The following is a 23,292-nucleotide window of genomic DNA, read 5'->3' as shown; positions in this document are numbered from 1 at the left end:
TATAATTCCCTTGCTGATGATATTCAGATCTCGGTGTGTCGTGAAACACGAGAAATCGGAGATGGGCTTGTCACAGTTTTAGAGTAAACTCTTCTGAGAACTTTTGGTATGAATGTTTATACCCGCTACCCATAGGGTAAAAGGGTATTATAACTTTGCACCGAAATGTTTGTAACACTTTGAAATGTATGTAACAGGTAGAAGGAGGCATCTCCGACCCCATAAAGTATAGGTGAATTGTTAGGCCCGCGAAGTTTAAATTGAAAATTCACCTTACTTTTTGCCCACAGTAGTATTCTTGATCAGCGTCAACAGCCGAGACGATATAGCCATGTCCGTTTGTGTGTCTGTCCGTCCGTCCGTATGAAACACTGGATCTCAGAGAATATAAGAGATAGAGCATTTGTTATGTTTGCACGCAGATCAAGTTTGTTTCAAATTTTTGCCCCGCCCACTTCCGCCCCCCGCAAATCAAAAGAATCGAATAACAAGCCTAATTTTAAAGCTAGAGTTGCGAAGTTTGGTATATATAATAATAACTATAGTAGTTATGATTCCTGAAAATTTGGTTGCGATCAGATGAAAATTGTCGAAGTTATTAAAGAAATACTTTTGTATGGGCAAACACACCCACTTACTAAGGGTCTTAGTTGCTTTAGATGGCAATCTGGTATTATACCAGTGTTGCCAACTTGGCTATTTTCTAGTCAGATTTGGCTATTTTGCATGACCTAAAACTAGAAACCACTCAATTTTGCAGGAGCCTGTTATGTTGGCTATTTCACAAAAAAAATTTGCTATTTTTTGCTATTTTAAATAATTTGTAATATTTGATTATATTTATTTATTTATATTCGCACACCGGGGAGCGGCCGTATGCGGTGCGACAACATAAAATCAGTCATTCGGGCGAAAAGCCCTTCAAGTGCGACAAATGGATGAAGGCATTCCCAACCAAGAAAGGCCTCAGTATCCATATGCGTGTCCATAATAAGAAGGCGCCCGTCCCTGCCACCATCAGCAGCAGCGTCGGCGGCGGCGGCACAACCAATAGCTCAGCACAGTCCCAATCGCAACATCAGTGTAACATCTGTGAACGGTTCTATCTGACCACCTCTAGCCTGGCGGCACACATGCGCACCCATGCTCAGCACAGTCCCAATCGCAATTGTCGCCGTCGCAGCAACAGCAATCGGAACGGTTAACGACGGTCGCTAGACGTCGCACGGTGATGAGCGGAAGCACAATGCCCGATGTCAGTGATCAGCAGGTGTCCACACCCACACAAAGATAAAATAATTTCAACAATAATAAGTGAAATTACAAGGAAAACTTTCGCTGTCAAATCTTTCGAATTTCCACATTTAAAAAATATCAAAATGTACTTTACTTATTCTATGTGAATATTAAGTTTGCCGCAGGGCATGAATATCCAAAATGAAAAATGCGGTGCCAGCCGAATTCTAATCTTAATCACTTAGAACTAAACTTAACAGCAATTTGCCGATTGATGTTTGTTGATTCTTGTACATAAGGTTTTCATAAGATGGAAGTGTTTTGGCTTCGTATTGGCTTCTATATATATATAGTCGTACATATAGCATTATTCGAGCTGCTCCTTTTGTTGATCAACGGCACAAACTTTGCGGGAATGCGAACGTTTGTGGGCAATCAAATTGCTGGAGTAGCGGAAGCTGCGTCCACAGCTGTCGCAGGTGTGCGGCTTTTCGCCCGTCTGCGTCAGCATGTGCTTCTTGTAGCCGGACTTCTGTGTTAAACCCTTTCCGCATATGTCGCAGGTGAAGGGCTTGACACCGGTGTGGCTCAAGAGATGGGAGCGCAGCGAAGAGGCCTGACGATACGTTTTGCCGCACGTGCGACATTTGTTGGGATTGTGAAGCGTTGCATGGCCATCGTTTGCTTTGCGTGTCTTGAATGAATCCCGCAAATGTTGCACACATAGGAACGATCCTCGCCATGCAATTGCATGTGATATTTAAAGGAGTTACTCGTGCTCAGCTGCTTGCTCCACATCTACAAAAAAAACAAGTAAGAAAGTTACAGTCGAGTGTGCTCGACTGTGAGATACCCGCTACCCATTTTTAATAAAGGCAAAAAATTGCGGTATCATTTTCAAAATATACCGAAAATACTAAAAATATATTTTGGGGTATTATTATTAATATATACCAAATATACTAAAACACCTAAAAATATACCAAATGGTATATTTGGTATATCGATATAGTACCGCATTCAAAATATACCATAGACGGCACAATATACCAGATTGTCGGCCAAAGCAAATTAGAATTACTTACCTAGTAAGTAGGCGTTTTTGCCCATACAAAAGTATTTCTTTAATAACTTCGGCATTTTTTATCTGATCGCAACCAAATTTTCAGGAATCGTAAATACTATACTTATTATTGTATATACCAATTCTAGCTTTACAATTACGCTTGTTATTCGATTTTTTGATTTACGGGGGACGGAAGTGGGCGTGGCAAAAATTTGAAACAAACTTGATCTGCGTGCAAACATAACAAATGCTGTCGAAAAAAATTATGGCTCTATCTTTTAAAGTCTCTGAGATCTACCTTTTTACCCTATGGGTAGCGGGTATAAAAATGTTATAAATATATTAGTGGCAGAAAATAATTCGTAATTAAGTTTGGCACAGTGCATACATATCTACATAGATGTCCAAGATATACATATACTTACATAGAGGACAATGCAACATTGAATAAAATCGTCAAAAAGAATAGTCCCACGACCAAATCGATCGAATTTACGTAAAAGAACTTCAACAAGGTGGTCGGAAAGACGATAACCAAATGATGTAAGCGCAGTCTTTAGTTCATGTTTATCAATATTTCCGGAATTGTCTCTGTCAAATGACCGAAAACAATTTTGCCAATCGGTTACATATTTCCAAAGTGCTCCAAAATCTTGAAATGAAACTGTTCCTCGGTTTTCGCGATCAAACATTCCAATCAAATTTTTGCCACGCCCACTTCCGCCCCCGCAAATCAAAAAAATCGAATAACAAGCGTAATTTTAAAGCTAAAGTTTTGGTATGTACTATAATTACTATAGTAGCTGGTTGCGATCAGATAAAAATTGTGGAAGTTATTAAAGAAATACTTTTGTATGGGCAAAAACGCTTACTTACTAGGGCTCTTAGTTGCTTTGGCCGACAATCTGGTACATTGTGCCGTCTATTTTGAATGGTGTACTATATCGATATACCAAACATACCATTTGGTATATTTTTAGTATTTTCGGTATATTTTGAAAATAATAACGCAATATTTTGCCTTTATTAAAAATAGGTATCGGGTATCTCACAGTCGAGCACACTCGACTGTAACTTTCTTACTTGTTTTTTATTTGAATCAAGGAAATTTCTTAGAATAATTTTGGAAAAGTGGGCAATTTTATTAAATAGAATATTATTATTATTTATTTATTAGATTATTTTAAACGAAAATTTTTTTTGCTTCGTCAAATTTGGTTTTTAACAAAGTTAATTCTTTTTCCTCCATTATTTTTTGGGAACGCATGTTAATATTATTTATAGCTTTTATGTGCATCTTTTGTTCCATGTTTTTCAATTGGTTCCTCAAAATTTCAATTTTTTTTTTAATGCGTTCCGTTATGCGTCTGCAGCTTTTGCAATTCCTTCTTTAGTTTTTCTGCACTGCGTATCGCCGATCGTTGTTCTCTATCTTGCTGCAGTTCATATGACTGTATGTCCTTCAGAAGCGTATGTACTTGCGATTGACAAGCTTCTTTCTCTCTACACATGGCTTTTCTTTCATTGTCGCCTTCAAGGTCTCCAGTTCCTTCTGCAAGCCAACATTTTTCGTTTCGAGTACGGTCTTTTGCTCTTTCAGATCACAGACTTCTTTGCGGTGTTCCTGCATCAAGTTTTCTAATTCTTGCTTGGCAAGTTTTCTGCGCCAATTTCAGATCACTTTCGGCTTGATTATACAAACTTTCGGCCTTGACTTTTTCCGATGTCAGCTTCAGTTCGGAACCATATTTTTGTTTCCGTAAAGTTAGCTCCTTTTTCTGCGACTATTTTATCATATTTTCATATATCTCGAAAGTATTTCTATTTTCTTTAGAGCCATTCATTTCGTCAGCTAAGTATGGGGGAGAAATTTGATCAATTATTTATGTAACAATTTCATATTAGTTGCTTTGGTTGATAATCTGGAGTATTTCGAGAAAAAAAGTATATCGATATTAATAATATTATTAATCTAGTATATTTTCAAAATACTGCAAAATGCATGACGGGTATTTCTCAGCCGATCGACTGCAGCTATCTTACTTGTTTTTATTTATGGGTGTATTTAAAAGTAATCTACTTATGCGAGGCAAATTATTTATTTTTATTTTATTATATTAAATCTAGTATTTAATACTACATTTAATAGAGAAGAGACTACTGGCTGCTGGGGCCTTCGACTCGAAAAAGTATCTGTACTTATTATACCTTAAATTTAGTTTTCATTATAAAATTACACATTTTCATTATATTATCATTTGAAGGGGTTTGTAGGAGGCGGAAAGGTATCTGGGAACCAAACTCGGAAACAGGTATGGAGGATATGATCCACAGTTAGGCTGCCACCACAGAGTGGGCATGGAGGTTGTGTTGTGCAGGTTAAAAGGTGTCCGTGTGTGCATTGAGTGTGACCGATTCGCAGACGGATAAACGTACTACATGCTGGTCTCTTTGGCAATTTGGTGGGGTCAGGTAACAAGACCTGAGTCTGTTTGAATACATTTTATAGGGATGGACGGAGCGCCGGATAGTCGTTTTATATCAGACCAAACCTTCTTTGAGGTGGAAAGCGGAGATATGCATACGTGAGGTGAAATTTTAAAGACATCGACGCTTAGCCGACAGTACAGCCTTTTTAAACTGAGCTTTTTTATATTTTATAAGCGAAGCGGATGACATTTGATTTTTGAAAGTGTGAAACAGGCGCTCCTTTTCGTCTCTTAGCTGCTAGAGGGAATGATTCTACCAAGGAACTCGGTTTAGTTTGGGGGATACTACAATTGGCTGCAGCTCTAATACATTTGGTAACCCGAGCTACTTGGTGATTCAAGCACCCAGTTTTCCAGTTGCGCACAAATTTTTCAGATTCGTTTTCAATAATCGTCCAGTTTGTAAAATCTGTCTGATATTTGGGCAGATGGGGGGAGTTGTCGGGATAGAATTGGACGGAAAGGAATATGGTTATAGGGAAGTGATCACTGCCGTGCAGATTATCTAGGATAACCAAGCTACACCTGTGAGTAATTTGGGGACATACATATAATTGAAACATCAACATGGGTGAAGGAATGGTGAGTTGAAAGATGGGTTGCCGAACCGTTGTTAAGGACAACCAAATTTTTATCCGCAATGGCGCGCTCAATATTCTTTCCGCGGCGACTGGAAGCAGACGAACCCCATAAGGGGCTCTATGCATTAAAGTCTCCCACTATCATCAGAGGCCCATTGATTTGGTCAATGATAGCAGAAATTTCGTTGCTTGAGAAAGACTGGCAAGGAGGAATATACTCGTATGCGTTGATAATAGTAATGATATTACCAATATTCGGCTATAAAGCTGAACAGAGAATATGGGAGTTAAGAGTTGTGTGGGTATGTGGAATATGACGTTTAATGAGAACACCGACGCCTTGCTTGGCCGACGTGTTTTGTGGTAAGTTGAAAAAGTAACCAGTGTATGCCCTAGGGCAGATGGAGTTGTTAGAATTATGAGGCAAGTGAGTTTCTTGCAAACATAGAACATCGGGTGATTGGCCCATTAACAAGAGTGTAAGTTCATTATAATTATTTAAAATACCATTTGTATTCCATTGCAAGATTTTAATAGACATCTAAATTAAAAGGGGTATGTTTATGTTTGCAAGATAAGGAAAAACCAATGGGGAGACTTGACTACGAGTCAAAGTCTCATCAAAAATTAATGAGTTCGAAAGTTCAGTTGTATTATTTATGGGAGAAATAGGTTCATGTGAATTGAGAATATTGTTCGTGTTATTATGATGAGTTTGTAACGAATCTATAAATTCGTTTGCTGCTAATCTAAGAGCACGACATTTTGATAGGTTGTCTTCGACAATATCGGAGAGAGGTAATTTTGACGATGACGTAGAGGCATTGGGTTTGGAGTGTATTCCCTCACCTTACCAGATTGCCAACAAATGTTCAGTTTGCTAGGTATACTGTAAAGATCAAATGTAATCACGATTTCTCAGGTAGGCTTAACGATGCCGTCAACTGTTCTGGAGAACTTAAAAACTGAATGAACATGCTGGGGTTTAAGCTCGACAATTTCTTCCTCAGGAATATTGATTAGATATGGAGCATATATAGTACCTTTCACAAATCTAAGGGAGTCATGAAATTTGCATTCTATACCGCAAATGCCAGTCAAATGCGTAATTTTTAGGCAACGTTGGGCGACATCCTTGGATTTTATCAAAACTAAAAGATTGCCATCACGAAGGGTGGAAATGGATATAATTCCCTTGCTGATGATATTCAGATCTCGGTGTGTCGTGAAACACGAGAAATCGGAGATGGGCTTGTCACAGTTTTAGAGTAAACTCTTCTGAGAACTTTTGGTATGAATGTTTATACCCGCTACCCATAGGGTAAAAGGGTATTATAACTTTGCACCGAAATGTTTGTAACACTTTGAAATGTATGTAACAGGTAGAAGGAGGCATCTCCGACCCCATAAAGTATAGGTGAATTGTTAGGCCCGCGAAGTTTAAATTGAAAATTCACCTTACTTTTTGCCCACAGTAGTATTCTTGATCAGCATCAACAGCCGAGACGATCTTGAAATGTCCGTCTGTGTGTTTGTCCGTCCGTGGGTATGAACAGCTAGATCTCAGAGACTATAAGAGATAGAGCTTTAATTTTTTTCGACAGCATTTGTTATGTTTGCACGCAGATCAAGCTTGTTTCAAATCTTTGCCACGTCCACTTGCGCCCCCTCAAATCGAAAATATCGAATAAAAAGCGTAATTTTAAAGCTAGAGTTGCGAATTTTGGTATATACAATAATTACTATAGTAGTTATGATACCTGAAAATTGGGTTGCGATCAGATTGTCGAAGTTATTAAAAAAATACTTTTGTATGGGCAAAAACGCCTACTTACTAGAACTCTTAGTTGCTTTGGCCGACAATCTGGTAAATTGTGCCGTCTATGGTATATTTTGTGCCACTGGCAACACGCCGCTCATAGTTGCCAGCGCGGGCGGTCATGTGGATGTGATGAAAATACTGCTGAAGCATGGCGCCAACGTTAAGGATCACAATAAGAACGGACATACACCGCTGATGGCAAAAATTTGAAACAAACTTGATCTACGTACAAACATAGCAAAGGCTGTCGAAAAAAAAATATTCATACACACAGACGGACATGGCTAGATCGTCTTGGCTGTTGACGCTGGTCAAGAATATATATACACTTTATAGGGTCGGAGATGCCTCCTTCTACCTGTTACATACATTTTGCTGCCGGCACAAAGTTATAATACCCTTCTACCCTATTGGGTAGCGGATATAAAAATAAGTGAAGGTTATTCTTAAAGCTTTGGGTTAGCACTATATTAAAAGCTAAGATTGATTTTAGCAACTTGTTCTGTTTTATGATAAAATATATAAATTCGTTCATTTTTTGGATTGCATACGAATTTGTTAATTTTTGCAATTATCAGAAAAGAAAATATAACAGGAAAAAAAATTCAAAATTACTCGTAGCTTGTAGACTTCTTTTGGCATCGTCAATTTGTTTTAGTGCAAGCGAATTTCACAATGTTAGTGATGCAAGACGCTCCAATTTAGGTGCAAACTTTTGAGGTAAGTTATTCGATCCAAGTAAATATCGATATTTTGTCGAAAGAAATACATTTTTAACATTTTAGCTGTTAAATTCAATTTAAACATCACTAAAATTTGAGTAAAAGTAAACTAAAAAAAAAAGCTGCTTAAATTTGGTCAAAAATCCAGAATTCCCGCTGCCCGCTGTTTTCATATTTTTCACGCAAAAAGCGGAAATGACACTACTGTTGGCTATGTGCCTCATCGCCAGTCGAAGCTATCGCGACCAGCGTTGCCACTTTAGCTATTTGCCCGCTAGATCTGACGGTTTTTAAAAGCAAAATGCGGGATAAATTGAAAACTAGCGGGTAGCGGGAATTATAGCTATTTTCAAAACAAAAATGACGGAACTTTAGTTTTTTAAAAACATCTGGTAACTTTGTGAATTTTTATGTTTTACGATGCCACACTTTAAAACCTTGCAGTATTTTTGCATTGCAATGGTAAAAAACATCGATATGCCAAAAGATCTTTACATTATTATCGATTTTTACTAGTGTTATACCATCACCATCTGGGTATTTCACAATTTTCAAAACGATCCTGTGACAGTTGAAATGCCAAAAGTTTATAAGCAAAAACCGCGACATGCTTGGTTGGAAGACCCACCACTTAAGGATTGGCTAACTTTGGATGCAGCTGATGATCAAAAATGCTTTTGCAAATATTGCAAATCCAGCATTAATGCGAAGCTTTCGGATTTGCACGCGCATGCCAAGACAAATAAGCACAAGTCTTCGTCATCTGCGTTTTCACAGACGAACAAAATAACGTTCGTTCCATCTGTCTCTCCAAAAACCTGCCGGCAAGAGGCGGCATTGTCTTTGTATGTTGCGGCGCATTCATCGGTGAGCCCAATTGACCATTTGGGATTGTTGTGAGGGACAAATTTTCAGGATGGCGGTGCTATAAAGCTTCATAGAACAAAGTGCACCAGTATAATAACAAATATTTGGGCTCCAAGCTTTAAATCGTTATTAAAGGAGGACATCGGTGATGCCAAGTACAGCTTGTTGCTTGATGAAAGTACTGATATAAGTGTCTGCAAGACCCTTGGTAAGTTAAAATGCTAATCATCCTAAAACACAATTAAATATAGGTCTTGGTATAAACTATTTTAGTTCAACACGGAGCATCATGGTTTCCACATTTTTATCCTGGTTCCGCTCGAGGAGGGCGACGCGAAAACGATTGCGAACACCCTCTGCCAGGAACTTAACAACTTTAAATTAAACCTTGGGAATTTGATTGGAATCGGCACGGACAACGCAAGTGTTATGGTTGGTTCAAAGCAAAGTGTGTACACGGAGTTGAAAAAAAGATTTCCTTCCCTAATTTTAATTAAGTGTGTATGCCATTCACTACAACTGGCTGTCAACAGTACATGTAAACATTTTTTACGCGAGGCCTTAGAATATATTGTTTACGAAACCTATAATTGGTTTTCAAAAAGTGAGAAAAGGCAATCAGATTACAAAAAAATATATCAGCTCATTAATGCAGAAGAGGTAAAACGACCTACATGTTTGTATTGTTTGACTTTAACCTTTTTGTCTATTAACATGTGCTTGTCTCTAGTCTGTGTAATGTGGTATTGTTCTCTATGTTTGTATATTTATTTTCTGGTATACAGTGTTGCCAACTTGGCTATTTTCTAGCCAGATTTGGCTATTTTGCATGACCTAAAACTAGAAACCACTCAATTTTGCAGGAGCCTGTTATGTTGGCTATTTCACAAAAAAAATTTGCTATTTTTTGCTATTTTAAATAATTTGTAAGGCGCTAGCCTGGCGGGACACATGCGCACCCATGCCGAGGACAAGCCGTATAAATGCGATCAATGCGGACGCAGCTATGCGGCCTTCGATCATCTGCGTCGCCACAAACTGACGCAAACCGGGGAGCGGCCGTATGCGGTCCGGCAACATAAAATCAGTCATTCGGGCGAAAAGCCCTTCAAGTGCGACAAATGCATGAAGGCATTCCCAACCAAGAAAGGCCTCAGTATCCATATGCGTGTCCATAATAAGGAGGCGCCCGTCACTGCCACCATCAGCAGCAGCGTCGGCGGCGGCGGCACAACCAATAGCTCAGCACAGTCCCAATCGCAAGATCAGTGTAACATCTGTGAACGCTTCTATCTGACCACCTCTAGCCTGGCGGCACACATGCGCACCCATGCTCAGCACAGTCCCAATCGCAATTGTCGCCGTCGCAGCAACAGCAATCGGAACGGTTAACGACGGTCGCTAGACGTCGCACGGTGATGAGCGGAAGCACAATGCCCGATGTCAGTGATCAGCAGGTGTCCACACCCACACAAAGATAAAATAATTTCAACAATAATAAGTGAAATTACAAGGAAAACTTTCGCTGTCAAATCTTTCGAATTTCCACATTTAAAAAATATCAAAATGTACTTTACTTATTCTATGTGAATATTAAGTTTGCCGCAGGGCATGAATATCCAAAATGGAAAATGCGGTGCCAGCCGAATTCTAATCTTAATCACTTAGAACTAAACTTAACAGCAATTTGCCGATTGATGTTTGTTGATTCTTGTACATAAGGTTTTCATAAGATGGAAGTGTTTTGGCTTCGTGGTGGCTTCTATATATATATATAGTCGTACATATAGCATTATTCGAGCTGCTCCTTTTGTTGATCAACGGCACAAACTTTGCGGGAATGCGAACGTTTGTGGGCAATCAAATTGCTGGAGTAGCGGAAGCTGCGTCCACAGCTGTCGCAGGTGTGCGGCTTTTCGCCCGTCTGCGTCAGCATGTGCTTCTTGTAGCCGGACTTCTGTGTTAAACCCTTTCCGCATATGTCGCAGGTGAAGGGCTTGACACCGGTGTGGCTCAAGAGATGGGAGCGCAGCGAAGAGGCCTGACGATACGTTTTGCCGCACGTGCGACATTTGTTGGGATTGTGAAGCGTTGCATGGCCATCGTTTGCGTTGCGTGTCTTGAATGAATCCCGCAAATGTTGCACACATAGGAACGATCCTCGCCATGCAATTGCATGTGATATTTAAAGGAGTTACTCGTGCTCAGCTGCTTGCTGCACATCTACAAAAAAAAACAAGTAAGAAAGTTACAGTCGAGTGTGCTCGACTGTGAGATACCCGCTACCCATTTTTAATAAAGGCAAAAAATTGCGGTATCATTTTCAAAATATACCGAAAATACTAAAAATATATTTTGGGGTATTATTATTAATATATACCAAATATACTAAAACACCTAAAAATATACCAAATGGTATATTTGGTATATCGATATAGTACCGCATTCAAAATATACCATAGACGGCACAATATACCAGATTGTCGGCCAAAGCAAATTAGACCCCTAGTAAGTAGGCGTTTTTGCCCATACAAAAGTATTTCTTTAATAACTTCGGCATTTTTTATCTGATCGCAACCAAATTTTCAGGAATCATAAATACTATACTTATTATTGTATATACCAATTCTAGCTTTACAATTACGCTTGTTATTCGATTTTTTGATTTACGGGGGCGGAAGTGGGCGTGGCAAAAATTTGAAACAAACTTGATCTGCGTGCAAACATAACAAATGCTGTCGAAAAAAATTATGGCTCTATCTTTTAAAGTCTCTGAGATCTACCTTTTTACCCTATGGGTAGCGGGTATAAAAATGTTATAAATATATTAGTGGCAGAAAATAATTCGTAATTAAGTTTGGCACAGTGCATACATATATACATAGATGTCCAAGATATACATATACTTACATAGAGGACAATGCAACATTGAATAAAATCGTCAAAAAGAATAGTCCCACGACCAAATCGATCGAATTTACGTAAAAGAACTTCAACAAGGTGGTCGGAAAGACGATAACCAAATGATGTAAGCGCAGTCTTTAGTTCATGTTTATCAATATTTCCGGAATTGTCTCTGTCAAATGACCGAAAACAATTTTGCCAATCGGTTACATATTTCCAAAGTGCTCCAAAATCTTGAAATGAAACTGTTCCTCGGTTTTCGCGATCAAACATTCCAATCAAATTTTTGCCACGCCCACTTCCGCCCCCGCAAATCAAAAAAATCGAATAACAAGCGTAATTTTAAAGCTAAAGTTTTGGTATGTACTATAATTACTATAGTAGCTGGTTGCGATCAGATAAAAATTGTGGAAGTTATTAAAGAAATACTTTTGTATGGGCAAAAACGCTTACTTACTAGGGCTCTTAGTTGCTTTGGCCGACAATCTGGTACATTGTGCCGTCTATTTTGAATGGTGTACTATATCGATATACCAAACATACCATTTGGTATATTTTTAGTATTTTCGGTATATTTTGAAAATAATAACGCAATATTTTGCCTTTATTAAAAATAGGTATCGGGTATCTCACAGTCGAGCACACTCGACTGTAACTTTCTTACTTGTTTTTTATTTGAATCAAGGAAATTTCTTAGAATAATTTTGGAAAAGTGGGCAGGTACACGCCTACGGGAAATATTTTCTTTCTTAAATTTTTTTTCATATGTAGTGTAGAATAACTGAACGTGGGATGTTTTGTTTGTTTTAAACCACGAGCGAGATTCGCTTCATTTCCGATTGATTTCTTACATTGCTTCTTAATGTTAAGTAAACTTGTTGAGACGCTGCTAAGTCGCTGTTTCGTTGAAGAAGTGGCGGCAGCGCTGCTTATTATACATAAGTGGTTTTTAATATATAATTATATATATATATGTAATATATAGAGGAGCATGTGTTATGTACACCCGCTGACAGACAGCGGTCAGTGGCCGGCGTTTATGCTGACGCGGGTTTTTGATGTGCCGGCTGCAGTTCAAGTGACATCATATTGCAGTGCATTGAACTGCGCTGGACATTTGTTGTTTTGTTTACATTAAAGTGTCAATGCATTATCCGACCCTGTTTTATGTGTTCCGGTAACAACAGAGAACTTGCTGTTTAAGTATTTAGTGTTACTCTGGTTACAGTGTAACTTCGATATATGTGCATACCACAGTAGATAATTTGGAATACATACAAATTTTATGAATTTTGATTTAAATTTTGGAGTTGTATATCTTTAAACTTATTCTTAATTTCACATTTAATCATAACTTTGTGAAGAATAAATTATTAACTGGGCATCAAGGTATGGAGTCACAAAACATAATTTTTGATTTCATTTTCCAGAGAAGCAAATCAAATTCCAGAGAAGCAAATCAAATTTAAAATGCGAATCTGCCAAAAATATATTAATTAAATAAATTTAACGCAATTTTATTAAATAGAATATTATTATTATTTATTTATTAGATTATTTTCAACGAAAATTTTTTTGCTTCGTCAAATTTGGTTTTTAACAAAGTTAATTCTTTTTCCTCCATTATTTTTTGGGAACGCATGTTAATATTATTTATAACTTTTATGTGCATCTTTTGTTCCATGTTTTTCAATTGGTTCCTCAAAATTTCAATTTTTTTTTTAATGCGTTCCGTTATGCGTCTGCAGCTTTTGCAATTCCTTCTTTAGTTTTTCTGCACTGCGTATCGCCGATCGTTGTTCTCTATCTTGCTGCAGTTCATATGACTGTATGTCCTTCAGAAGCGTATGTACTTGCGATTGACAAGCTTCTTTCTCTCTACACATGGCTTTTCTTTCATTGTCGCATTCTTTTCATTGTCGCCTTCAAGGTCTCCAGTTCCTTCTGCAAGCCAACATTTTTCGTTTCGAGTACGGTCTTTTGCTCTTTCAGATCACAGACTTCTTTGCGGTGTTCCTGCATCAAGTTTTCTAATTCTTGCTTGGCAAGTTTTCTGCGCCAATTTCAGATCACTTTCGGCTTGATTATACAAACTTTCGGCCTTGACTTTTTCCGATGTCAGCTTCAGTTCGGAACCATATTTTTGTTTCCGTAAAGTTAGCTCCTTTTTCTGCGACTATTTTATCATATTTTCGTATATCTCGAAAGTATTTCTATTTTCTTTAGAGCCATTCATTTCGTCAGCTAAGTATGTGGGGAGAAATTTGATCAATTATTTATGTAACAATTTCATATTAGTTGCTTTGGTTGATAATCTGGAGTATTTCGAGAAAAAAAAGTATATCGATATTAATAATATTATTAATCTAGTATATTTTCAAAATACTGCAAAATGCATGACGGGTATTTCTCAGCCGATCGACTGCAGCTATCTTACTTGTTTTTATTTATGGGTGTATTTAAAAGTAATCTACTTATGCGAGGCAAATTATTTATTTTTATTTTATTATATTAAATCTAGTATTTAATACTACATTTAATAGAGAAGAGACTACTGGCTGCTGGGGCCTTCGACTCGAAAAAGTATCTGTACTTATTATACCTTAAATTTAGTTTTCATTATAAAATTACACATTTTCATTATATTATCATTTGAAGGGGTTTGTAGGAGGCGGAAAGGTATCTGGGAACCAAACTCGGAAACAGGTATGGAGGATATGATCCACAGTTAGGCTGCCACCACAGAGTGGGCATGGAGGTTGTGTTGTGCAGGTTAAAAAGGTGTCCGTGTGTGCATTGAGTGTGACCGATTCGCAGACGGATAAACGTACTACATGCTGGTCTCTTTGGCAATTTGGTGGGGTCAGGTAACAAGACCTGAGTCTGTTTGAATACATTTTATAGGGATGGACGGAGCGCCGGATAGTCGTTTTATATCAGACCAAACCTTCTTTGAGGTGGAAAGCGGAGATATGCATACGTGAGGTGAAATTTTAAAGACATCGACGCTTAGCCGACAGTACAGCCTTTTTAAACTGAGCTTTTTTATATTTTATAAGCGAAGCGGATGACATTTGATTTTTGAAAGTGTGAAACAGGCGCTCCTTTTCGTCTCTTAGCTGCTAGAGGGAATGATTCTACCAAGGAACTCGGTTTAGTTTGGGGGATACTACAATTGGCTGCAGCTCTAATACATTTGGTAACCCGAGCTACTTGGTGATTCAAGCACACAGTTTTCCAGTTGCGCACAAATTTTTCAGATTCGTTTTCAATAATCGTCCAGTTTGTAAAATCTGTCTGATATTTGGGCAGATGGGGGGAGTTGTCGGGATAGAATTGGACGGAAAGGAATATGGTTATAGGGAAGTGATCACTGCCGTGCAGATTATCTAGGATAACCAAGCTACACCTGTGAGTAATTTGGGGACATACATATAATTGAAACATCAACATGGGTGAAGGAATGGTGAGTTGAAAGATGGGTTGCCGAACCGTTGTTAAGGACAACCAAATTTTTATCCGCAATGGCGCGCTCAATGTTCTTTCCGCGGCGACTGGAAACAGATATACCCCATAAGGGGCTCTATGCATTAAAGTCTCCCACCATCATCAGAGGCCCATTGATTTGGTCAATGATAGCAGAAGTTTCGTTGCTTGAGAAAGACTGGCAAGGAGGAATATACTCGTATGCGTTGATAATAGTAATGATATTACCAATATTCGGCTATAAAGCTGAACAGAGAATATGGGAGTTAAGAGTTGTGTGGGTATGTGGAATATGACGTTTAATGAGAACACCGACGCCTTGCTTGGCCGACGTGTTTTGTGGTAAGTTGAAAAAGTAACCAGTGTATGCCCTAGGGCAGATGGAGTTGTTAGAATTATGAGGCAAGTGAGTTTCTTGCAAACATAGAACATCGGGTGATTGGTCCATTAACAAGAGTGTAAGTTCATTATAATTATTTAAAATACCATTTGTATAACATTGCACGATTTTAATAGACATCTAAATTAAAAGGGGTATGTTTATGTTCGCAAGATAAGGAAAAACCAATGGGGAGGCTTGACTACGAGTCAAAGTCTCATCAAAAATTAATGAGTCCGAAAGTTCAGTTGTATTATTTATGGGAGAAATAGGTTCATGTGAATTGAGAATATTGTTTGTGTTATTATGATGAGTTTGTAGCGAATCTATAAATTCGTTTGCTGCTAATCTAAGAGCACGACATTTTGATAGGTTGACTTCGACAATATCGGAGAGAGGTAATATTGACGATGACGTAGAGGCAGTGGGCACCGCCTGGTAGAGCGTATTGGAACGTTCTCTGAGAGTAACTTTCTTATCACAAGTAACTGTAGTTTTTGGCTGGTTTGCTTTGCTCGCCGGAGAGACTGAAGTTTGTTGACCTGCTGCAGTAGCAGCATAAGACGAAGAGGTAGCGGTTGATTTTGGTTGTTGTTGTTCCAATAATATGCGATCTTCCCGCATACTGCATTTTTGTGTTGTTTTAATTTTGAGTAGTTCTCTTTGGTAGAGGTACTGAGGGCAATTAGGAGAGGAGGCGACGTGCTCACCGTTACAGTTGGCGCAGAAAGTGCGAGTGTAGGGATCGGGGTGATGTGGAACTAGATTGCATGATACGCAAGTGGCAGTAGTTTTACAGTGCTTAGCAGTGTGACCCAACAGTTGACATTTTTTGCATCTCATAGGGTTTGGAGTGAGTCAGTTTGTCAGTTTGCTAGGTATACTGTAAAGATCAAATGTAATCACGATTTCTCAGGTAGGCTTAACGATGCCGTCAACTGTCCTGGAGAACTTAAAAACTGAATGAACATGCTGGGGTTTAAGCTCAGCGACAATTTAAATCGGAGATGGGCTTGTCACAGTTTTAGAGTAAACTCTTCTGAGAACTTTTGGTATGAATGTTTATACCCGCTACCCATAGGGTAAAAGGGTATTATCACTTTGCACCGAAATGTTTGTAACACTTTGAAATGTATGTAACAGGTAGAAGGAGGCATCTCCGACCCCATAAAGTATAGGTGAATTGTTAGGACCGCGAATTGTTAGGACCGCCCCCTCAAATCGAAAATATCGAATAAAAAGCGTAATTTTAAAGCTAGAGTTGCGAATTTTGGTATATACAATAATTACTATAGTAGTTATGATACCTGAAAATTGGGTTGCGATCAGATTGTCGAAGTTATTAAAAAAATACTTTTGTATGGGCAAAAACGCCTACTTACTAGAACTCTTAGTTGCTTTGGCCGACAATCTGGTAAATTGTGCCGTCTATGGTATATTTTGTGCCACTGGCAACACGCCGCTCATAGTTGCCAGCGCGGGCGGTCATGTGGATGTGATGAAAATACTGCTGAAGCATGCCGCCAACGTTAAGGATCACAATAAGAACGGACATACACCGCTGATGGCAAAAATTTGAAACAAACTTGATCTGCGTGCAAACATAACAAATGCTGTCGAAAAAAAACAAGTAAGAAAGTTACAGTCGAGTGTGCGACTGTGAGATACCCGCTACCCATTTTTAATAAGGGGCAAAATATTGCGGTATTATTTTCAAAATATACCGAAATACTAAAAAATATACCGAATGGTATGTTTGGTATATCGATACAGCACACCATCCAAAATATACCATAGACGGCACAATGTATGTTGTCGGCCAAAGCAACTAAGAGCCCTAGTAAGTAGGCGTTTTTGCCCATACAAAAGTATACTACCTTCAGACGGGTTTCCATTGACGATACCAATTTTTTGGTCGTTTCGACTGGAATTTTTTGCCATTGGGTATCGTCAATGGAAACCCGTCTGAAGGCTGTCCTAAAGCAGAGAGGAGGCAACACAAAATATTAGACTAATTTTTCGAATTTTTAAATAAAAATTCTTGAAGTGCACGAAATAAGCTGCGGCATAAAAAAAGCCCAACATTTTTTTTTTTATCTCAATGTTTTACTTTTGTAATTAAGAAATTTTTTCTTTTTAATTTCAAATCTACAAATTCTGCTGTACCAACCTTCATTTAAATTTTTGAAATATCTTTGATGGTTTAGTAGCAGTGAAGGTTCAAACTTTCAGTTTGCGACTGCACGAAATAAGCTGCGATCCACTGTATATTAAAATTCGCAACTCTAGCTTTAAAATTACGCTTGTTATTCGATTTTTTTGATTTGCAGGGGCGGAAGGGGGCGTGGCAAAAATTTGAAACAAGCTTGATCTGCGTGCAAACATAACAAATGCTGTCGAAAAAAATTATAGCTCTATATCTTATAGTATCTGAGATCCAGTGTTTCATACGGACTGACGGACAGACACACAGACGGACATGGCTAGATCGTCTCGGCTGTTGACGCGGATCAAGAATATATAATATATACTTTAAAGGGTCGGAGATGCCTCGTTCTATCTGTTACATACATTTCCTGCCGGCACAAAGTTATAATACCCTTCTACCCTATGGGTAGCGGGTATAAATATTCATACACACAGACGGACATGGCTAGATCGTCTTGGCTGTTGACGCTGGTCAAGAATATATATACACTTTATAGGGTCGGAGATGCCTCCTTCTACCTGTTACATACATTTTGCTGCCGGCACAAAGTTATAATACCCTTCTACCCTATTGGGTAGCGGATATAAAAATAAGTGAAGGTTATTCTTAAAGCTTTGGGTTAGCACTATATTAAAAGCTAAGATTGATTTTAGCAACTTGTTCTGTTTTATGATAAAATATATAAATTCGTTAATTTTTTGGTTTGCATACGAATTTGTTAATTTTTGCAATTATCACAAAAGAAAATAAAACAGGAAAAGAAATTCAAAACCACTCGTAGCTTGTAGACTTCTTTTGGCATCGTCAATTTGTTTTAGTGCAAGCGAATTTCACAATGTTAGTGATGCAAGACGCTCCAATTTAGGTGCAAACTTTTGAGGGAAGTTATTCGATCCAAGTAAATATCGATATTCTGTCGATAGAAATACATTTTTAACATTTTAGATGTTTAAATTCAATTTAAACATTACTAAAATTTGAGTAAAAGTAAACTAAAAAAAAAGCTGCTTAAATTTGGTCAAAAATCCAGAATTCCCGCTGCCCGCTGTTTTCATATTTTTCACGCAATAACACTTCAAAAAAATCCAAATCTAACGGGAAAAAAGCGGAAATGACACCACTGTTGGCTATGTGCTTTATCGCCAGTGCACATTGGGATGAAATGCCTTTATTTTGGCAAAAACCTAAAAAGTTCAAGTTAATATATCAATAATGTTGCAATTATTTCCAGCTTAGAAATGTCCCTAGACATCGAAAATATTTAATTTGAATTTTATTGCGCAGCCCTCGTCTTGCACCAGCTGTTTAAAGTCAGCTGTTCTTGCCACGTGGTGCGTGCAAGCTTGCTGATTAGTGAAGTTACTAAATTTTGGCGTTCTCGTATTTGTAAACAGTTTGACCAATTAAAATACCTTAAAATGGAAAATGTTTCGCATGGTATGTAGAAAATATTTGTATAAGTGTTTAATTATATGTGCTTTTGTGTTGTCATGTTTTTAATGAAATACGTAAACAGTATTTTGTTGATTCTAACCTTAAAATATTTGTGTTTCGTGGAGCATATCTAGCAAGATACAACAGGATTCAAATAACAACTTATGTGGTAGTATGAGTTATTATGTGTATATTCAGGTAGCATTTAATTAATTTGCTTGAATTTCAATAGATGCAAGCAAGGTTGCTATTCGTCGAGGTGACTTGCTAGAAGTTTGGCTGGATAAAAATCGCAACGTCAACGCTACTTTTGACTGGGTTTGCGTCGAAGTAATCCCAAAATTTTCGGCAAACGATTTGGAGGTGATTAAAAACAAAATAAAAACCTTTATTGTTTAAGTTAAGAGACTGCTGACCAAAGCACACCGAAATATTCGTCGTTTCGAGCTAATATTTTATTCAAAAGATGATTGTTATCGTAATCTTGGTGGACGACCTCGGGTCTCTTATGACGAAGGAAGTTTACGGCATAAAAGAAAACTTGCTTCCGAACTTGCAAAGGAAAATTCAACACTTCTACTTGTTGAAGCAGCTGCTATGTCCGTTAAGAAGGCAAAAAATACGGATATTTCTCACATTTTAAATACGACAATAAATAGTCCTGACAGTTCAAAATTAAGGCAACAATTTTCATTGAAAGAGCCTATACCATTATCACCTGATGAGGCCTTAGCATTTATTAAAGAAAACTCGTTTTAAAAGCAGCAATATGTATATTAACATACGCTTAAAGAGTATCGAAAAAAATTGCAATATATATCCAAGCTACGAAAAGGTGAGACAAGCTAAGGAAAAGTGTCGGCATATAGATATAAGCGTATCAGATACTATTGCCGAAGTGCCAATGCAGAACTTACTAAACCATACTGCATCTCTGATCATTTTATATCAAAAGCCAGTTTTCCAACAATTTCTTGATATAAGTAAAGTAAAGCTTATAGTAAGCTATGGTTTTGACGGTTCAACCGGACAGAGCGTTTATAAGCAAAGCTTTAATGATACCGAACCCATTTGCCTGGACCAATCTTTGTTTGTCACTACCATAATTCCCCTTCAAATGGTGGATCAAATTGGGAGAATTATTTGGAGAAACAGATATCCACAATCCGTTAGATATTGCAGGCCGCTAAAAATTGAGTTTGCTAAAGAAAGCCGGGATCATATTTTGAATTCCAAATTTCTTTTGGATTCGCAAATAAAAGACTTAAAGCCATTTATGTATGAGGCGGAACAATTGAGAGTGGAAGTTCGATTCGAATTACACATGACGCTCATCGATGGAAAGGTGTTGAATACATTAACGGGCACTAATTCAACACAATCCTGTCCAATTTGTGGTGCCACTCCAAAGGACTTTTTAAAAGAAACAGAGGTTAACAGTCAAAAGTTCAAGCCTAAACCAAATTCTTATCAGTACGGAGTTAGTCCTCTCCACGCATGGATTAGGTTTTTGGAATTCGTTCTCAACATCTCATATCGTGTTAGTATTCAAAAGTGGCGAATTAGTACGGACTCTGAGAAAGAAATTATGATGGCACGCAAGAAGGACATTGAGCGAAAGCTTTGGTCTGAAATGGGGTTACATATTAACAAACCAAGTCAGAATGGTTCTGGAAATTCGAACGATGGCAATACGGCACTAAGAGCATTTTCGGATGTTAAATTATTTGCCACAATATTACAACTGGATGAGGATCTTTTAAACAAACTACATATCATTTTAATAGTTTTATCATGCGAATATGACGTTTGTTTAAATAGGTTTAAGAAATTTTGTGAAGAAACGCTGCGTTTGCATTTAATTAAATATCCGTGGTATCCAATGACCGCTACGGTCCACAAAATTTTAGTTCATGGTCCAGAAATAATTAAATCATCTGTACTTCCTGTTAGTTGCTTAGGCGAAAACGCATCTGAGGCTCGCAACAAATATTACAAGCGCGATAGGATTTTGCATGCCAGGAAAAATGCATGCCTCAAAAAAAGAGTTCAAAATCACACTCATTGCCAAGTGAAGTTATTGCACTTTTAGTTTCTCCAAAACCAGAAGATGCAGCCCAAGTATATAGTGTTGAAGACGAGATTAAAAGTATACCATATTTTGATTTTGATTTAGAAGAAGAACGTTTATATTAATACAAGTTTATGTACTTATTTTTAAGTTTTCGTTAATTAAGCTATGTTATAATATGCAAAAATATTAAAATATAAGAATTTGAAAAAATGAAGAGTATAATTAATATGAATTGTATAAATACAGCAGTTCTATTATGTGGGCGGCAAGGAAGGCATGGTTGTAGTGTAAAAAAAAAATCCGAAATTCACAAATAATATAAGCAGCAAATTCTCCAAGTTTCATTTTTCTAGCTTTAAAATTACGGTTATGGCCAAAAAGGCATTTCATCCCAATGTGCAGTGGAAGCTAACGCGACTGCTGCAGTTGCCATGCCAAATTCAATTGATTTGTAATTTTCGAAATTTCATTAGGAAGGCTTTCGGCCAGGACACTAACGATGAATGCTCTGAAGATAGCAACGATGAAGAGTTGGATTGGAATTGGACGACGGACAAGCGGTTGCGGCGCCATCCCGCATTGAGAGTGATAATGTCCAGCTCCCGTCCAGAACCACTTGAGAATTGCAACAGGCGAACAAATAAAATGTACTGTTTACGTTTTTAATTTATGTAAACAAACATGCAATTATGCCATACAAATTTGTAATTGGAGAACGAAATATTGCATACTTTTAAGCTGATCATTCAAGAACATGAAAAACAAGAAGGCTACAGTCAAGTGTGCTTAACTCTGAGACCCCGCTACCCAACGGTATTGGGATAAAGAGTCTCTAGTAAAGAGGTGTGAGACCATATATTGCGAAAACATAATGTATACGATTTTAAATCTTGCATGTTTTTAAAACATAGCCATGCACTATGGGGCACATTTTTGGCATTTAGCGTTTTTGATGTTCCAATTAGAAAAAATGTCAATGCATTTTATGGAATATATTATCATGAAATTATTTATTTATTTATCTTATTAAAAACATAAAGTTACAGTCGAGTGTGCTCTGTGACTGTGAGATGCACTATAAAAGCAAAATATTGCGGTATTTTTATACCCGCTACCCATAGGGTAGAATGGTATTACAAGTATACCTTTGTGACGACAGGAAATGTATGTCACAGGTAGAAGGAGGCATCTCCGACCCTATAAAGTATATATATTCTTGATCAGCGTCAACAGCCATGTCCGCCTGTCCGTATGAACACCTAGATCTCAGAGACTATAAGAGATAGAGCTATAATTTTTTTCGACAGCATTCAAGTTTGTTTCAAATTTTTTCCACGCCCACTTCCGCCCCCGCAAATCAAAAAGTTAGAGCTGCGAATTCTGGTGTATACAATAATATCTATAGTATTTATGAGTCCTGAAAATTAGATTGCTGAAAATTTTTAGCTGATCAAAAAATTGTGGAAGGTATTAAATAAATACTTTTGTATTGGCTTTATCCGACAATTTGGTATATTGTGTCATCTATGGTATATTTTGAATGTGGTACTATACTCCATTCAACTAGCAGTAAACCATTCGTTAGAATTTCTTGTTCACGATACATATTCGTGGTTCGCCAAAAGCTCTATTCAGCAAATTAATTACAAAGGTATGTATATTAATGTTTGAATAATGACCAGGTATATATAAATTCAAAATGTGTACTTGTGATTGTCCCAACAAACGTACTAATATCCCACTGTGTTTTAGCTAACCCATGTTTAGAATTTTGTTCTATGAAATATTTGTTAAAGCCCTGTTAGTTTCTTTCCTTTAAATTATAATTATAATTATATTTCGTTTTCATAGGCTCCATTGAAGATTCCAAGAGTTTCTGATACCAGATGGCTGTCAATAGAAGCAGCTGTTACAAGGATTTTGGATCAGTAGACCGAGCTGAAATTACATTTTGCTCTACAAGCCACAAGTTGTCACAAGGCGAAACTTTTGCATGCATGTTATTGCAATGTTAACTTGTTAT

General features: G+C 37.6%; 3 protein-coding genes across 3 annotated transcripts; 1 reads left to right on the top strand and 2 right to left on the bottom strand.

Annotated features, from left to right (window-relative positions):
* Nucleotides 1-1,603: 1,603 nt before the first annotated feature.
* LOC117577253 (zinc finger protein 724-like) lies at nucleotides 1,604-3,932 on the bottom strand. The gene is made up of 2 exons (XM_034262239.1): nucleotides 3,810-3,932; nucleotides 1,604-1,930 (listed from the first exon to the last, which is right to left on the bottom strand). The coding sequence occupies exons 1-2, from the start codon at nucleotides 3,930-3,932 to the stop codon at nucleotides 1,604-1,606; spliced, it is 450 nt and encodes a 149-aa protein (XP_034118130.1).
* A 5,802-nt stretch (nucleotides 3,933-9,734) lies between these two features.
* On the top strand, nucleotides 9,735-10,175 carry LOC117577254 (zinc finger protein 782-like). Its single transcript, XM_034262241.2, has one exon. The coding sequence runs from the start codon at nucleotides 9,735-9,737 to the stop codon at nucleotides 10,173-10,175; it is 441 nt and encodes a 146-aa protein (XP_034118132.2).
* Nucleotides 10,176-10,575: 400 nt separating this feature from the next.
* LOC127565812 (zinc finger protein 227-like) lies at nucleotides 10,576-21,849 on the bottom strand. Its single transcript, XM_052006406.1, has 2 exons — nucleotides 21,768-21,849; nucleotides 10,576-10,943 (listed from the first exon to the last, which is right to left on the bottom strand). Exons 1-2 carry the CDS (start codon nucleotides 21,847-21,849, stop codon nucleotides 10,576-10,578), a joined length of 450 nt encoding a protein of 149 aa, XP_051862366.1.
* Between the last annotated feature and the right edge of the window lie 1,443 nt (nucleotides 21,850-23,292).

This window comes from Drosophila albomicans, chromosome 2R, assembly GCF_009650485.2.
Source record: "Drosophila albomicans strain 15112-1751.03 chromosome 2R, ASM965048v2, whole genome shotgun sequence".
Classification (NCBI taxonomy): domain Eukaryota; kingdom Metazoa; phylum Arthropoda; class Insecta; order Diptera; family Drosophilidae; genus Drosophila; species Drosophila albomicans.
The sequence above is the reverse complement of the archived record's forward strand: the minus strand, read 5'-3'. Positions and strand labels throughout refer to the sequence as shown.